At 39.8% G+C, this 15,326-nt stretch overlaps 1 protein-coding gene across 5 annotated transcripts in view; it reads right to left on the bottom strand.

Moving 5' to 3' along the window:
- LOC106070043 (zinc finger homeobox protein 4-like) overlaps positions 1-15,326 on the bottom strand; it is a 309,151-nt gene that overhangs the window by 123,911 nt on the left and 169,914 nt on the right. For all 5 annotated transcript variants that reach the window (XM_056036650.1, XM_056036654.1, XM_056036652.1 and 2 more), the window contains one exon: positions 3,574-7,064. In XM_056036650.1, coding sequence (XP_055892625.1) covers positions 3,574-7,009 — 3,436 coding nt within the window. In that variant the 5' untranslated portion in view covers positions 7,010-7,064. The remainder of the gene's footprint in view (positions 1-3,573; positions 7,065-15,326) is intronic.

The raw sequence follows: 15,326 nt of genomic DNA, 5'->3' as shown, positions 1-15,326 counted from the left end.
TACATCCTGGCCCAAATCTCTGGCAGGACAGCGGAGGTGGTAGGGTTCGTACCCAGAATCACCCAAGCAGTTAAGAACACATAAAATCGAGGATCTTCTTTTTCTACTTACTTTAGGTTAATGCTTTCAAAAGGTCATTTAAAAAAAACACACAAAAAACTACCTCTTACAAAACATTAGTGAGTGTGGCCGTTAGTTAAATGTCAATAAACTAATTAGTCAGAACGAAAAGACGAATAATAAAGCGCAGAATTTTAATACTCAGAAAGACACAAAGATAAAGGCACATTCCTCGTTCCATATGCTAGGACGAATTAGTACAAATACTCCTTCATCCTTAGTGCTATTAGAGCATGGAATGGGTTGCCTGAGCTGGTCAGGAAAACCAGTGAATTGGCAGAATTTAAGTCATTGGTTAATATGCATGACTGAATGCATGTCGCGTATGACGTAATCATCTTCTTTTTTGAAGTAACGTCTGTATTATATAAGATAAGATAAGAATACTCTAGGGCCTTGAGAGTCGAGCTCTATAAGTCTGACTGAATCAAGTATAAAAGTGTTTAATTGATCATAACTTTAATGTAAATCCTACTGAAAAAAAATCTCTAGAGTATTGCGCATACATGTTACATAGATAAAAGCACCAATGCTATTTGGTAATAGTTTTTTAGTGAAGGAAAATTACATAAACGATGTATTGAAGTCCAAAGCTAGTTCTGTATTTTGTCTAACCGAGCACGAGCTGTTGATTGCAGACGGCATAGGTGACTCAGAAGAGACAAGCTCAGAACATTGGAAGTTTAGGAAAAGCCTTGAAAGTTCACGCAAGATCAAAAAAAAAAAAATGCCCAACTGACCAAAACCTTTCTGGATTCCATCAGTCAAAAACTTTCAGGTGGTGTGTTATGGATGTGTGCGTGTTTGAGGGGGTGGGGGAAAATCGGAGTGTGTGTTGGGGGGGGGGTGAAAGAATGGTGGTGCAGGTCACGTTGAACAAAGGATAACAAACATTGTCCTTGACAACGGGAGCATCTTGAGGAGTAATCAGGGCGCTTGAAAATTTGAATATAAATATGGAAAAAAAAAAAAAAAAGAGAGAGAAGATGGCGAGGGAAGGGGAGGGGGGTGCAGTGCAAATCTCTCTCCACACACAGAACCAGGGCACCACTACTACACCACCCACTCCATTTTTTTTATTCCCTACGTGGAACAATTGGTTGAATTCTTTCACCCTCTACAGGGCGATATGGAGTCGACCTTTGACCTTTTGGAACCCCCCTTCACTGCATACCCGGTAGCGAGCGGTCGGGGAGATTCTATGAAGTGTTTTTTTTTTTTTTTTTTTTTGGGGGGGGGGGGGGGATAATGGAGACTTTCTATATTTCCATCAGAGTGGTGTATTTAATCAACGTACTGCCAGTTACCTTCTCAAATTTATTTGTACATACCTGGTGTTCATATTGTAATTTTTTTTTAATTTCTATGAGCTATATATGCATTGTACCCATTTATTAAATTGCAGTAAAAAAAAAACTGATTCAATACAAAAGTGGTTTAGTTCAATTTGATTAAAAGCTTTTCACGACAATTACTTTGGCTGAAAAGCCAGGCAGTTAGCATGAGACTAAATAAACTGGCTACATTTTAGGCTACGAGAGATTTGTTGATGTAACACATTCAGCTACCATCGAACACGATTTACGTATCGAACAAGAGTTACGTATTGGTAAAGAGTTACGTTTTGGTCTAGAAATGGTACATCGGAGTGAGATTCCCGGCTAAGATCTATGTCATGAAAACAATAGTTGGTACAGCACTGTTGGTCTTTTCACTGACCAAAATGACTAACTTGTTAACTGCTAGCTTTAGAAAGAAACGACTGGGTTTTACAGCGTGAACTGTCCTATAGACTGTGTTTTCAAAAAAAAAAATAAAAAAATGAGCAAAATAAAATAATTCAATAAAAAAAAAAAACTATTGGGCGTATGGCACAACTTATAGTTATAAATGTTCCAGTTTTTTTTTTTTAATTAGATACTATAATTTATGATTCTATATGTGATGTAATTTTTCAATTTTTTTTTTTTTTTTTGCATTAATGCTCGGTTTTTAAACACTAGATCTAGATTGAAAACATTATCGAAAGGTTTCATCTTGAGCGGACTCGTGAGCTGGCTCGTGATACGATAGAGCCCGAAATGACAACAGCACTGCAAAGAGCGGTTATATGAAGAACGCCTATTTAAGAACTGACTAAGATTGCATTGCTGGATAAAGATCATTTTCTAGAGAGAAAAAGGCGGGTAAAAGTGGGAGGTGGAGGGGAACTTCGAACATCGTCGTCTGCTGCTGAAGGAGATGTAGGACATAGGAGGAAGGAAGGGTCACATCTAATACCCACCCTCATCACTTACTCGAAAGGCTATAACTATTGTAACTTGGTGATGATATTTATTCCTCATTAGTTTCACCATTAAAACATCAAGCTCCTTTAAGTTATCCGCTTGTAAGTTAAATTGTAATAACATGCGTAGATGTCACACCATAAGCATCGAGTACATCACAGCTAATGATAATATTTCTTTTATTTGATGACGATACATTCTAGCCGTAAACGCTTGTTGTTGACTAGTATACGTTAACATATTGACATTATTTGTTCTCTTTTTAATTACTTAATATAATAACTCTTAGACTGTCAGGGGTGCCCGGGCAGACTATGGCCAGAATAACAACCACGACATACATCAAAGCGAATAATATTTCGTTGATTTGATGACGATATATTATAGATGTAAAAGTAATGTCATAAATATTTATGAAGTTGTGTGTGTGTGTCTTAAAAAGGGGAGGGTGTTCGGTCTGTACGGAGCAGGGAGACAAGGGAGAAAATGGTTAATAAAAGTCTTATTGATAGACATATTGATACAGATAAAGAGAAAACAAGAGGAAGATTAAGCGAGAAGAAGAGAGAAAGAGAGAGAGAGAGAAAAAAAAAGAGAACATTTTGATAGCAACTTGTCTAAGGGAAGCAACCGATAAATAAAATTTGTTCACAGGCTGCGCATGATCTACAAAGAGAAACGACTGCGCTCACCGCAAAACTCGAAACAATAGCTAGAATAGCAATACAATAAAAAAGAAGTGTTTGGTTAGAGAAGGCTTATTATGTAGATAAAGGAGACAATGAGCAGAGTGAAACAGCAGCTGTATTGTAACTGTAACCATGTTCTTATCTATATTTGTTCACTAAATTTATACTTGGGAGTTATATCCACACTAAAGAGAAGGAGATGTTGCGATATAGAATATGCAACAATGGACAAATAATCATGCTAGAATATGATAGTCTCAATGACTGATACAACATTACGACAAGACAAATAATATATACAGTAACAATATTTATATCGACAGAAGAGAGGTGGACTTACTGAAACCCCAGAAGTGGATCATTACAACAAAACATTCGACAAGAATGCGAATAGAAAACATGGAAGAGAGAGAGACTAAAAAATAACCCAAAAACAAACAAAGTGTGAGTTGAAATAAGACGCAAGAACTGCTCACCTTCATCCTCAAAATCTACTGGCGCCCCGTCAGACATCTCTTTGATGAGGAAGACGTCAAAGATGGACAGGTGACCCTGGGTCAAGGACTGCTCCTTACACATGTGGTGGGGCGTCCTGGAGTGGGAGATAAGCTTCTGCTTCGTTCGTACGTTGGTCAAGCACAGGGTGCAGTGGTAGTACCGTGCTCTGGACGGCGCGCTGGGCGCGGTGGCGTGATCCAGGAGCTGCAGGTGCCGGAAGAGCTGAGAGCACGACTCGTGCTGAATAGTACTCATGTGCAGCTGCATCTTGTGGGTGGAGTTTGCATAGAAGCTGCAGGCGTTGCAGCAGATCTGCATGGGCGAGCCCGATATGGCCAACCTCCATTCGTTCTCCACACCACCCTCTAGAACGTGGTTGACAAGCTGCAGCTTCTGGAGGTGCTTATCCGTCTTACAGTGCAGCTGGAAGTTGGCCTTTAGGTGCGTCTTATAGCTACACAGGTTGCAGTGGTAAGCGCCGTTGCTAAAGGTGACGTGTGCCTCGGAGTTGCCCGACTTTGTCCTATCGTACTGTATATGGTTGTGAACATTCTCGATACTGTCCGACCCGTAATTGTTGCATATGCAGCACTGGAAAAGCTTATTAGCGTCTTTGCTGAAAGAAGATCCCGAAGGTTCTTCAATTCCATTTTCTTTCGTCAGATTCATTGGTAGCTCAAAGCTAGGCTGGGGCGGAGGCGCCGACGTGGACATCAGCATGTTCTCGTACGAAAACAGACCAGTGTTGAGGTGGGGGCTGATGGCAGCAAATCGAGCCGCCTGCTCTTGGTGATTTAGAGCAAACAGCTGGTTCATCTGATTGATTTGGTGCAAGGTCATGTCCTGGTGGAGATGGTTGATACTCTGCGTCATCACGAGCATGTTGTGCGTGTGCTTCTCGCTAGTCATGTGAATGCGAAGATTGCGCGCCACGGATGTCTCGTAGCTGCACACCTCGCACCGAAAAGACTGTTTTTGTTTCAGCTTTTTGTATTGGGAGTCATCCTGCGAGAAAGGAGAGACACTGTGGGGCGCAGGGGTCGAAGAGCTGGGCGGCACAGGCTGAGAAGCAGGAGACTGGGGCGGCTGCATTTTCATTTCAGTTCCGCCGTTCGCCAAGTCCTGCATGTTGTTTATGTGCTTGTCGGACTGCATGTGAATGCTAAGGTTTCCTTTCGTGGTGGTTGAATAATTGCACACATCGCACCGGTATGGTTTATAGCCACATGAATAGGACTCCCCTCGAGCAAGCCTCGGATGAGATTGGTTAGTTAGGCAGTATACGCACTGAGCATCACTGTCCGGATGTTTTTCCTTCATGTGGATCTCAAGTGTTTCCTGATATTTGTAATGCCAATTACACTTCGGACATTTGAGAGTTTTGCAAGAGTTTCTCGAATGGGTCATTGTCATGTGACCTCCTAGTGATTGAGACGAACCTAGAACAATGTCGCATTTCGGACATTCCACTCCCTGAGCTCTACCCTGAGGATGCTCGTCGCACGAGCCCATATAGTTCGTCATCCCCAAGCCCATAGACTGCAGAGATGAGCTCGAGGGTGCAGGCATGCCAAGATGCTGCTGGTGACCGGACGAGCTCAGCAAAAGTCCTGAGGCTGACGTCATGGGGTAAAAAGAATCAGAACTCGTTAAAGTCAACGGCGAGGACGCTCTCTGAGGCGATGGCAATACAGATGAAGGCGACCTCTGCCGTTTCGGAGATCTGTCTCCCTGAGATGAGTAAAGAAAATGGCTGCCAGAGAGAAAGTCGGCACCAGAAATTTGAGGAGAATGGAGGTAGCCCTCTCTCTTCAAGTTTGCCGAGAAAGCATTGGAAAAGGAAGACCGGTGGTTCGCAAGGAACTCGTCTTGTTCAGACGTGGGGCTTCTGGACACGGCAACTCGTGTGTCCTGATTAAACGACGGCTGTGAAAATGAGCTTCCGTCAGGGCTAGAAGATTTGGCGGGCGAGCGAAGGAAGTTATTATTCAACACAGACTCGTTATTTCGGCTGCTGGGGCGAGTTGGTGAACTGCTTTCACGAAGCGAAGAGTGAGGCTCACCGACGTGTTGTAGCACTGTCACCGTTGGGTACTTTTCTCTACCAAAAGCCTGGATAAGAGCAGAGGCGCTGGGCCTACAAAGCAACGTCTTCTCGCCCTCGTTCAGTTCCATGCGATGGTCCAGCGTTGCGTGTCGCAAAAAGGAGTTTGGATTTCCAAAAGAAAGTTTGCAAATGAAACACATAAGTATAGGTTTACTGGCTGGGATGCTGGCTGGATAAGGGGGGAACAACTCCAGCAGCTCATCGATCTCTGAGCTTCTAAGTTCATAAACGTTGTACCTGTTGATTACGGGACTTGCTTTCGGCGCGTCGTCTGGGTGAGGACTTTCGTTACTTTTAGAAAGTTCCACAGATTTGTCGACTTTGGAGAAGAATACGGCGTTGGCTATTTTCGGTATTGACCGCTCGACTGATAACACAGACTGACCATCCTTAACGACAATGGAATCGGGTGGCAGAGAGAACTTCAGATCTAGTTCACTGTCCGATCCGATGCCTTCAATGATATACGCCGAGCCGTTGGGGTTATACACGATTCTTCCCTTGAAGATTTCAGCATCACTCGGAAAAGTCTCGCATGAGATGAAGCTAGGAGACGAGGACTTTTTTCCTTCCATTTTATCACATAAAGCATTGAGTCTCGACTGAGGCCGACAGCACCTGTGGTCCATATACCGCTGAAGGTTACAAAAAACCCTGTTGCACTCGGCGCATTCGATTTGGTCATCGTCTTCCTCTTTGTCAGAGCTGCTGCATGCGTCGTCCTCTTTCGTGAGCACGACAGAGTCGTCGGCCTCGTCCATGTCCTCCACTATTTCGACAGAGCTCTGTCGAGAACGGCGAGCACACTGATCTCGAGCCAGTGCCGAGAGCTTGTCAAAAACATCCCTGGATGAAGCCACGTCTGTGGGTCCCCTCGCTACGTCGGAACAACGTTTTCCGTAACCTACGGGACAAAAACTATCAAGTCCGGATTTCTGATTAGAAATTTTCTCAGAAGATCTCTCAGTATTTGACTGCGAATTTTCCGAAATAAGAAAATTTTCAACTTTCGGCGAAGGCGATCTGGACCTGCTGCCAATAACCACAGGACTCTGCATTGTCCTTGAGAAGCACGGCGTATCAGGACTCACTCTATACTCATCCTTTGCCAACGAATACTGCGACCTTGATCCCGAGCCGCAGAAGGACGCATTGGTGCGACCGTATCCCACATTGGTGTAAGCCGGGGACTCCATCATTTCTTCGCCTTTTGGCGAACATCTCGGAGACGCTTTCAGCGGCGTTCGATGCGGGCTGGAATGAGGCGTCTCCATCTTGAGAGGCGAAAAATCCATTGCAGTTGACATATTCAATACAGGATTTTCGCCTTAGGCAACACAACTCTCTACTCCATTTCGATACCTGCGTAAAAGAAGAAAGAAAGAGTATTAACAAGAAGTCATGAAAATCAAGATTTAAATGCAAACTGCATGTTTTGAAGTGACATTCACAACTGGCGTCTATAATAAGAAATCGTGAAAATAAATTTAAAAATGTAAAAAAAAAAAATTGGTTACGTTATACAGAAAGATGTCTGATGTCTCTCTGACCCAAAGATGCTATTAAAACAACTTATTGCGGACCAAGGGAGTCCCCCCCCCACTCCCAACTCTCTACCCTAGGACTGATAATGTAACTCTAGTAAACTTAACTTTTTTTTTCTCTCTCTCATCGTCTGACTATATTTTCTTAAGCTATAATTAATTCTTCATGTCGCGGGGTGGAATTTTTTCGGAAAAGGCATTACTGTCGGGCGTGGCGGGTGGGTGAGGGGCGGGGTAGGGAACACCCGGAGAGAGTTGATAAGGCCGCACTTCTATTACTAGTTGCTCCTTCTTTCACCATGCTCCTTTTCATTGTAAGAAATCTAGAGAAGCGCTCACCTCCTACCCCGAGAGACTCCCCTCTCCCCTTTCCTCATCGCTCGTACTTACCTTCAACCCCCCCCCCCCACCCGCCCTCACCACCCATCCACGCACACCATCAAGAAATCTAAAAATTATGCTCACGCGCAATAGTTAATACATTTCTGGGTGAAACCCAATCGTATCTTCAGCGGGGGCCCCCCTGTTAATGCCATTACAAGATGTGTACATTCAGCGACTTCCCCCTCTACCCCACGACTCCCTCCACCCCTATCCACATCCACCTACCCGCTTAAACCTATCTCTGCTTCTCCGCCTCTCTACTTGCTCGCAACATCTCTCCCCCTGACCCCCCTCTTCCCTTCTAATTTTGAGTTATATTCTTTTTTTTTTCGCCCCCCCCCCTCCCCCACAGTCATTAGAAGGCTATGGATACAAAGATAAATTATCTGTATAGCGTCAGTAAGCCTTTTCCCAGATACAATGGCGAACATAAACTAAGATTATAGATTCACCACCAGCTCACCTCGTGCTACTCTCTGGACCTTTTCTCCATTTTTCGTTTAAACATTTTTTATCCCCCCCCCCTCTCCCATAAGTTCTTTTTCTTCACATATTTTTTTTTTCATCTCTAGATCTATATAGCGTTACAATTAGAAAGGAGACGGACGAGGCCTCTAGATATTCTGCACAGAGTAATGCCACGAGGGTGTAAGATTTTTACTTCTGTGCAAGATTTTCCAATGCTTTCTGAGGTCTGTGTGGCAACATGAGAAACAAGCTAAACAAACAGTCACAGAAATGTTTTCGCCCTCTTCCCCTGGCTCGTTACGTCGGCTGCTGTCTACAATGCTGGAATTTTTGGATTTTTTTTTTTTTTTATTCTTTCTTTTTTTTTTTTTTTAAATTCTGCATAAACATTTTTTGTTTAGAGAAGAAGTTCAGGAGCGAGACAGAAACTGACCCACATGACGCAAGAAGTGGCGCAGAATAGGGTGATGTTTTAAAGGTGGGACTATAAATATGAATACCCACAACTTGTTTAATAGATGATTGACTGCCACGAGCATTAAACTGGCATAATATATATAAATATAATTATATATATATGCAAACAAAGCTTATCTAACGAAAACAACCGCAAAATCACTGTCACATATGTCTATACTGCAGGAATAAGCTCCCTCTTTATATAATGTATAATAAAACTAAATTAATTGATTTACTAATTGGTTACATTTTTTTTATTGATATCTACTATGAATAATTATGCAAAATTTCAGCGTGATCCCAGACTGGGTGTGGTAGAAATAACGTTTACGAATATTGTACCAGACAGACAGACAGACAGACAGACAGAGTTGATATAAATTTGTATATTATAAAACTACTTGGAAGTAATATTGACGCAGTTGAAAGTGGTTCAGACACACTCTACGGTGTTCTCACAGTGACTACCTCGGACACTCCATGACGGGTTCTCACAAAAACATAAAGATTAAGACCCACAACTTGATATTCGGTCATTTAGACCCACCTTTCACAGACCTTGCTATATTAGTAACCATAAACCAGCACTTTCCACTGGTTCTCACACTTTCAGTCTAGCCTTTTAGCTGACCAGGAGGGGTGTAAGGAAAATAATTTTATTAAAAAAAAATGTTGATAAATTACAAAATGTTAACTGGAAATTGCACAGAAAATATTTTAGTGTATAAGGATTTTGAAAGGGATTCCATAATTGTTGTACAATATGTAGATCTATGTTTTTGTATTAACGCGTTTAGGTATCCATCTATTGCTTGCCCTCCCCCCCCCCCGCCCCGGCCCCTTTATGTCACATTTTCTTATTATGTATAGAAAACGGTATTAAAAAAGTGGAATTTTATCAATTAAAGAAAGTCAAAAGTTCAATAAAAAAAAAGTAATTACAAGTAATAATTTCGCATATACAAGTCTGACTGGATGTTGACAGAGCGTCGCACTAATGACGTGAATGTCGCGGGTTCGATCCCCATACCAGACACATTTTGTTCTCTTTATTTTTCGACTATTAAAATATGAAATTTTAACATAAATACCATGTCAAGCTCAAGGTGATGGTTTGCAGCTTCTATACACAATTTAAGTCGATAACAAAAGTAGCGACAATTTTAAGTCTGCGATTTTTAAAGCAATGCCTCTGTTTGAAGTATAAGTAACGGGTTGAATTAAGTTTAGTCTGGTTTACTTGTAGAAGGCAAGTTTGTTAAGTTTAGTCTGGTTTACTTGTAGAAGGCAAGTTTGTTAAGTTTAGTCTGGTTTACTTGTAGAAGGCAAGTTTGTTAAGTTTAGTCTGGTTTACTTGTAGAAGGCAAGTTTGTTAAGTTTAGTCTGGTTTACTAGTAGAATGCAAGTTTGTTAAGTTTAGTCTGGTTTACTTGTAGAAGGCAAGTTTGTTAAGTTTAGTCTGGTTTACTTGTAGAATGTAAGTTTGTTAAGTTTAGTCTGGTTTACTTGTAGAATGTAAGTTTGTTAAGTTTAGTTTGGTTTACTTGTAGAATGTAAGTTTGTTAAGTTTAGTCTGGTTTACTTGTAGAATGTAAGTTTGTTAAGTTTAGTCTGGTTTACTTGTAGAAGGCAAGTTTGTTAAGTTTAGTCTGGTTTACTTGTAGAAGGCAAGTTTGTTAAGTTTAGTCTGGTTTACTTGTAGAAGGCAAGTTTGTTAAGTTTAGTCTGGTTTACTTGTAGAATGTAAGTTTGTTAAGTTTAGTCTGGTTTACTTGTAGAAGGCAAGTTTGTTAAGTTTAGTCTGGTTTACTTGTAGAATGTAAGTTTGTTAAGTTTAGTCTGGTTTACTTGTAGAAGGCAAGTTTGTTAAGTTTAGTCTGGTTTACTTGTAGAAGGCAAGTTTGTTAAGTTTAGTCTGGTTTACTTGTAGAATGTAAGTTTGTTAAGTTTAGTCTGGTTTACTTGTAGAAGGTAAGTTTGTTAAGTTTAGTCTGGTTTACTTGTAGAAGGCAAGTTTGTTAAGTTTAGTCTGGTTTACTTGTAGAATGTAAGTTTGTTAAGTTTAGTCTGGTTTACTTGTAGAATGTAAGTTTGTTAAGTTTAGTCTGGTTTACTTGTAGAATGTAAGTTTGTTAAGTTTAGTCTGGTTTACTTGTAGAAGGCAAGTTTGTTAAGTTTAGTCTGGTTTACTTGTAGAAGGCAAGTTTGTTAAGTTTAGTCTGGTTTACTTGTAGAAGGCAAGTTTGTTAAGTTTAGTCTGGTTTACTTGTAGAAGGCAAGTTTGTTAAGTTTAGTCTGGTTTACTTGTAGAAGGCAAGTTTGTTAAGTTTAGTCTGGTTTACTTGTAGAATGTAAGTTTGTTAAGTTTAGTCTGGTTTACTTGTAGAAGGCAAGTTTGTTAAGTTTAGTCTGGTTTACTTGTAGAATGTAAGTTTGTTAAGTTTAGTCTGGTTTACTTGTAGAAGGCAAGTTTGTTAAGTTTAGTCTGGTTTACTTGTAGAAGGCAAGTTTGTTAAGTTTAGTCTGGTTTACTTGTAGAATGTAAGTTTGTTAAGTTTAGTCTGGTTTACTTGTAGAAGGTAAGTTTGTTAAGTTTAGTCTGGTTTACTTGTAGAAGGCAAGTTTGTTAAGTTTAGTCTGGTTTACTTGTAGAATGTAAGTTTGTTAAGTTTAGTCTGGTTTACTTGTAGAATGTAAGTTTGTTAAGTTTAGTCTGGTTTACTTGTAGAAGGCAAGTTTGTTAAGTTTAGTCTGGTTTACTTGTAGAAGGCAAGTTTGTTAAGTTTAGTCTGGTTTACTTGTAGAATGTAAGTTTGTTAAGTTTAGTCTGGTTTACTTGTAGAAGGCAAGTTTGTTAAGTTTAGTCTGGTTTACTTGTAGAAGGCAAGTTTGTTAAGTTTAGTCTGGTTTACTTGTAGAAGGCAAGTTTGTTAAGTTTAGTCTGGTTTACTTGTAGAATGTAAGTTTGTTAAGTTTAGTCTGGTTTACTTGTAGAAGGCAAGTTTGTTAAGTTTAGTCTGGTTTACTTGTAGAATGTAAGTTTGTTAAGTTTAGTCTGGTTTACTTGTAGAAGGCAAGTTTGTTAAGTTTAGTCTGGTTTACTTGTAGAAGGCAAGTTTGTTAAGTTTAGTCTGGTTTACTTGTAGAATGTAAGTTTGTTAAGTTTAGTCTGGTTTACTTGTAGAAGGCAAGTTTGTTAAGTTTAGTCTGGTTTACTTGTAGAAGGCAAGTTTGTTAAGTTTAGTCTGGTTTACTTGTAGAATGTAAGTTTGTTAAGTTTAGTCTGGTTTACTTGTAGAATGCAAGTTTGTTAAGTTTAGTCTGGTTTACTTGTAGAAGGCAAGTTTGTTAAGTTTAGTCTGGTTTACTTGTAGAATGCAAGTTTGTTAAGTTTAGTCTGGTTTACTTGTAGAATGTAAGTTTGTTAAGTTTAGTCTGGTTTACTTGTAGAAGGCAAGTTTGTTAAGTTTAGTCTGGTTTACTTGTAGAATGTAAGTTTGTTAAGTTTAGTCTGGTTTACTTGTAGAAGGCAAGTTTGTTAAGTTTAGTCTGGTTTACTTGTAGAAGGCAAGTTTGCATGTCGTATTTAAGAACTAATCTAAAATTTTCTTAAACTAACAGTCCATAATTGTCGTGTTTTTTGAAAACATACAAAGGGGCTTTTTCTTTGAGTTACACGGGGAAACATTCTTTTTTTTTAAGACTCGCGATGGCCTCGTTGACATCAAAATACCAGCAGACAAACTTTGAGTTCTGACTCGTTGTCTTAAGGTTGAATCATTGGAGGCCGTGAACTGTGTCAGTTTTATCAGACGGCTGATGCCATGACCAGATAACAGACCACAGCAACTGTCTTCACAACTCAACACTCTGTCTTTGTATCACTCCCTCTGCCTAGCGCACAATATCTCTCTCACTCACACACGAAAGTTAACGCCTGCCGTAAATCACACTTGATTCATTGATGCAGCGCATTGTTGGACATTGCGTAGACTGGTACCCGTAGTTCACAGTGTACAAGCCGTAACTAATGTCCATAGCGTATGACATTAACGGTGAAAGAGGTAAAGTGATCCACATTGTTGTTGTTCCCCCCCCCCCTTTTTTTATTGCACTGTCACAGAAGTGGCCAGATTTTGTCTCATTCTTACGCCAACTTTGCCCATAATTTAACAAACGAATATTTTACTAAAAAGTGAACAAACAGAAATAAATGCATTTAGTGGGTTTAGAATTTTGAAAGTAATACAAATTACGGTAACTAATTATGCAATACTTTTTATCCCTCTCTCTCTCTCTCCTTCACTCTCCTTTGCTCACTCTCTGTCTTTTCTTTCCTTTCTCCCAATCTCTCACTTCTATTTGTCTCTCTCCTCCTCTCTCCCCCGTCTCTCACTTTCTTTTTACACCAATACAAATGTCTTGCTTTACTCCAAAGCCTGAACTCTACTCAAAGTAATTACAATCCCGCCTTTATGTTAGGCCTGGACAACGTCTGCTGGCAATTAGGTCACTGCTCAAAAACACACACACAATAAGTCGATTCCTTCCCCACCACCTTCAAAAAAAGAATTTAAATAAAAAAAAAATGGAGAGAGGGGGGGAGAGGAATGCAGTGGGTATAATTTGAATTTACAAAAAAAAAGGGGGGGGGATTTTCAAAAATTTATTGCGAAAAAAAAAATGAGTTCGTGAAAAAAAAAGGGGGGGGGGTGGATAAAGAATTGTCCCTCTTCCTCCCAACTCTTTAAAGTTAGGTCATTTTATTTAGGTCGAGATTAGGCAGAAGTGAGCCAGTAAGGAGCCCTGGCAAAGAACTGGAGACCAACTAGATGTTGAAGTAAATGTGTTCCTTTTAGCGTGGTAGCAACTTATTGATAGAATACAATCAAGGCACGACATGGCCTCAATTGTGCCGATGGGCCATAAAATCTATAATCGAAAAATCTGATACAAAACTGAAATTTTCAAAATTAAAATCTAATAATAAAAAAAGAGGTTTAAAAATAATTTTAACAAAACAAAATATTGGACAATTCACAGTATTCTTAGTAGCAACCAAAACACTAGAATTCGAGGACACGATTTGAATGTCCAATATGTTGATCTTAATGGAAGCGTTGATAAGCAATAGGACATAATTGATGACCTCATACTAGAACTACTATTAATAAGTCAAGTCACTTTGTACACATCGAAATACGTAATAAGTTTTGTTGTCAACTTTAAAACGCAAATAAACCCATTAAAAAATTCATCGTTTCATATATCTAAAATATTAAACGTGTGGCTGAAATAATATTGAGGTATGGTAAATGAGACATTTACTAATATAATGAACAAATCTAAACACTGATTGTCTTCTTCCTTCTCAAGTATGATTTATTGACTAAATCCGTAGAGAGATTATTTTGTGGCAAGTACTTATAGCGTTGGTCAATGTTTAATACGGACATATGCCATCGAGTCCAGAGCAATGCGATAGCCTCCTTATGAGATGCAGATGACTATACACCAACAAAATTCCACATGAGAATTACTTAATTAAAACCAAAAAGGCATTCGATCTATGTACATATACATATATAAACAGTGCAGATATTTATTAACTATATAAAAGAGACCAACTCCTATATCTTGAAAAACGAATTATAAACATGACTTATGGACCCTAGTCATTGCCATGACGTGGTCCTGAACAGTGACTTAGAAAAACTTATATTACCGCGAACAACAACAAAAAAAAAAACAACAACTTTTGAAGGCTCTTCGAATTCAGCATTTAACCTGCAGTCTGCATTTCTTGGGCAACTTCCACAATCTCTCTCTCTCTCTCTCTCACGTACACATACAAGTGGGCGTGGCATTGCAGATCAAACAGCTCCCGCTAATTAAAACGTTATTGTGTACGGTACACGGTTTGTCATACACTTGTAAACAATATGATCGCAATATTTATCAACATCGTCTCTGGGCATCCCCGTTCATTAACATCCTCAGATTTCCAGCAGACTCTCGTCCAGTCCTCGGGTTCCATCCGGAGGCACAAAGAATCGCTCGTGTTTAAATGTAATTAAAGAAACTCGCCCTACGTATGTAATGAAATCTATCTGGGTGCAATCTGTTTCAACCCCAGTGTGCCCGTTCCTAACCCACCTCCTCCTTCGCTCCACCCTCACCCCCAAAATAAACCTCCCTGCTCAGTTTTACTTTCATTAGCCTCCCTCCCTCCCGAACACACACACACACTTTTTTTCTTCTTTCTTTTTCCCGCCACATCTCACAAGCCACCCTTTTTTTTTTCTTAATTTTTTTTTGGGCAGGGCCCCCTAGGTCATTTAGTGCTGTGGAGTTTCATGAAATTATAGAAATGAATTTAATTGACAGGCAGATAAACAAGAGCCCAGGCAGAGTAAACAAACGGACCTAGATCTACAAAAAAGGTAAGCGCATTTTCTCTCCCCTGCACTTCCATTCATTTAGACTCAAGCTCGTGAGTTGTGCTTTTTTCCCCTCTCATTTCTGCTCCTTGTACATTTTTGTGTGTTCCCTCCAACACCCGAGGATTAGGCCGAGTCTTGATAGAACTCGTATTTCATAGCTACTTGTTCTTTTAAAACCGCATCAAAAACAAAATCTTAAGCACCTGAAGACCGAATTACAATAAAATCTTTGACAAAAATGGAATCAATTAACAAAATGAATTAAATAAAATTTAAAAAAAAAGTATACGTAACTTTGGACTAAGTGTTAAATACTCTGAATTTAG

The sequence above is a fragment of the Biomphalaria glabrata genome, chromosome 7, assembly GCF_947242115.1.
Source record: "Biomphalaria glabrata chromosome 7, xgBioGlab47.1, whole genome shotgun sequence".
Taxonomy (NCBI): domain Eukaryota; kingdom Metazoa; phylum Mollusca; class Gastropoda; family Planorbidae; genus Biomphalaria; species Biomphalaria glabrata.
This window is presented reverse-complemented; position numbering and strand designations above follow the sequence as displayed.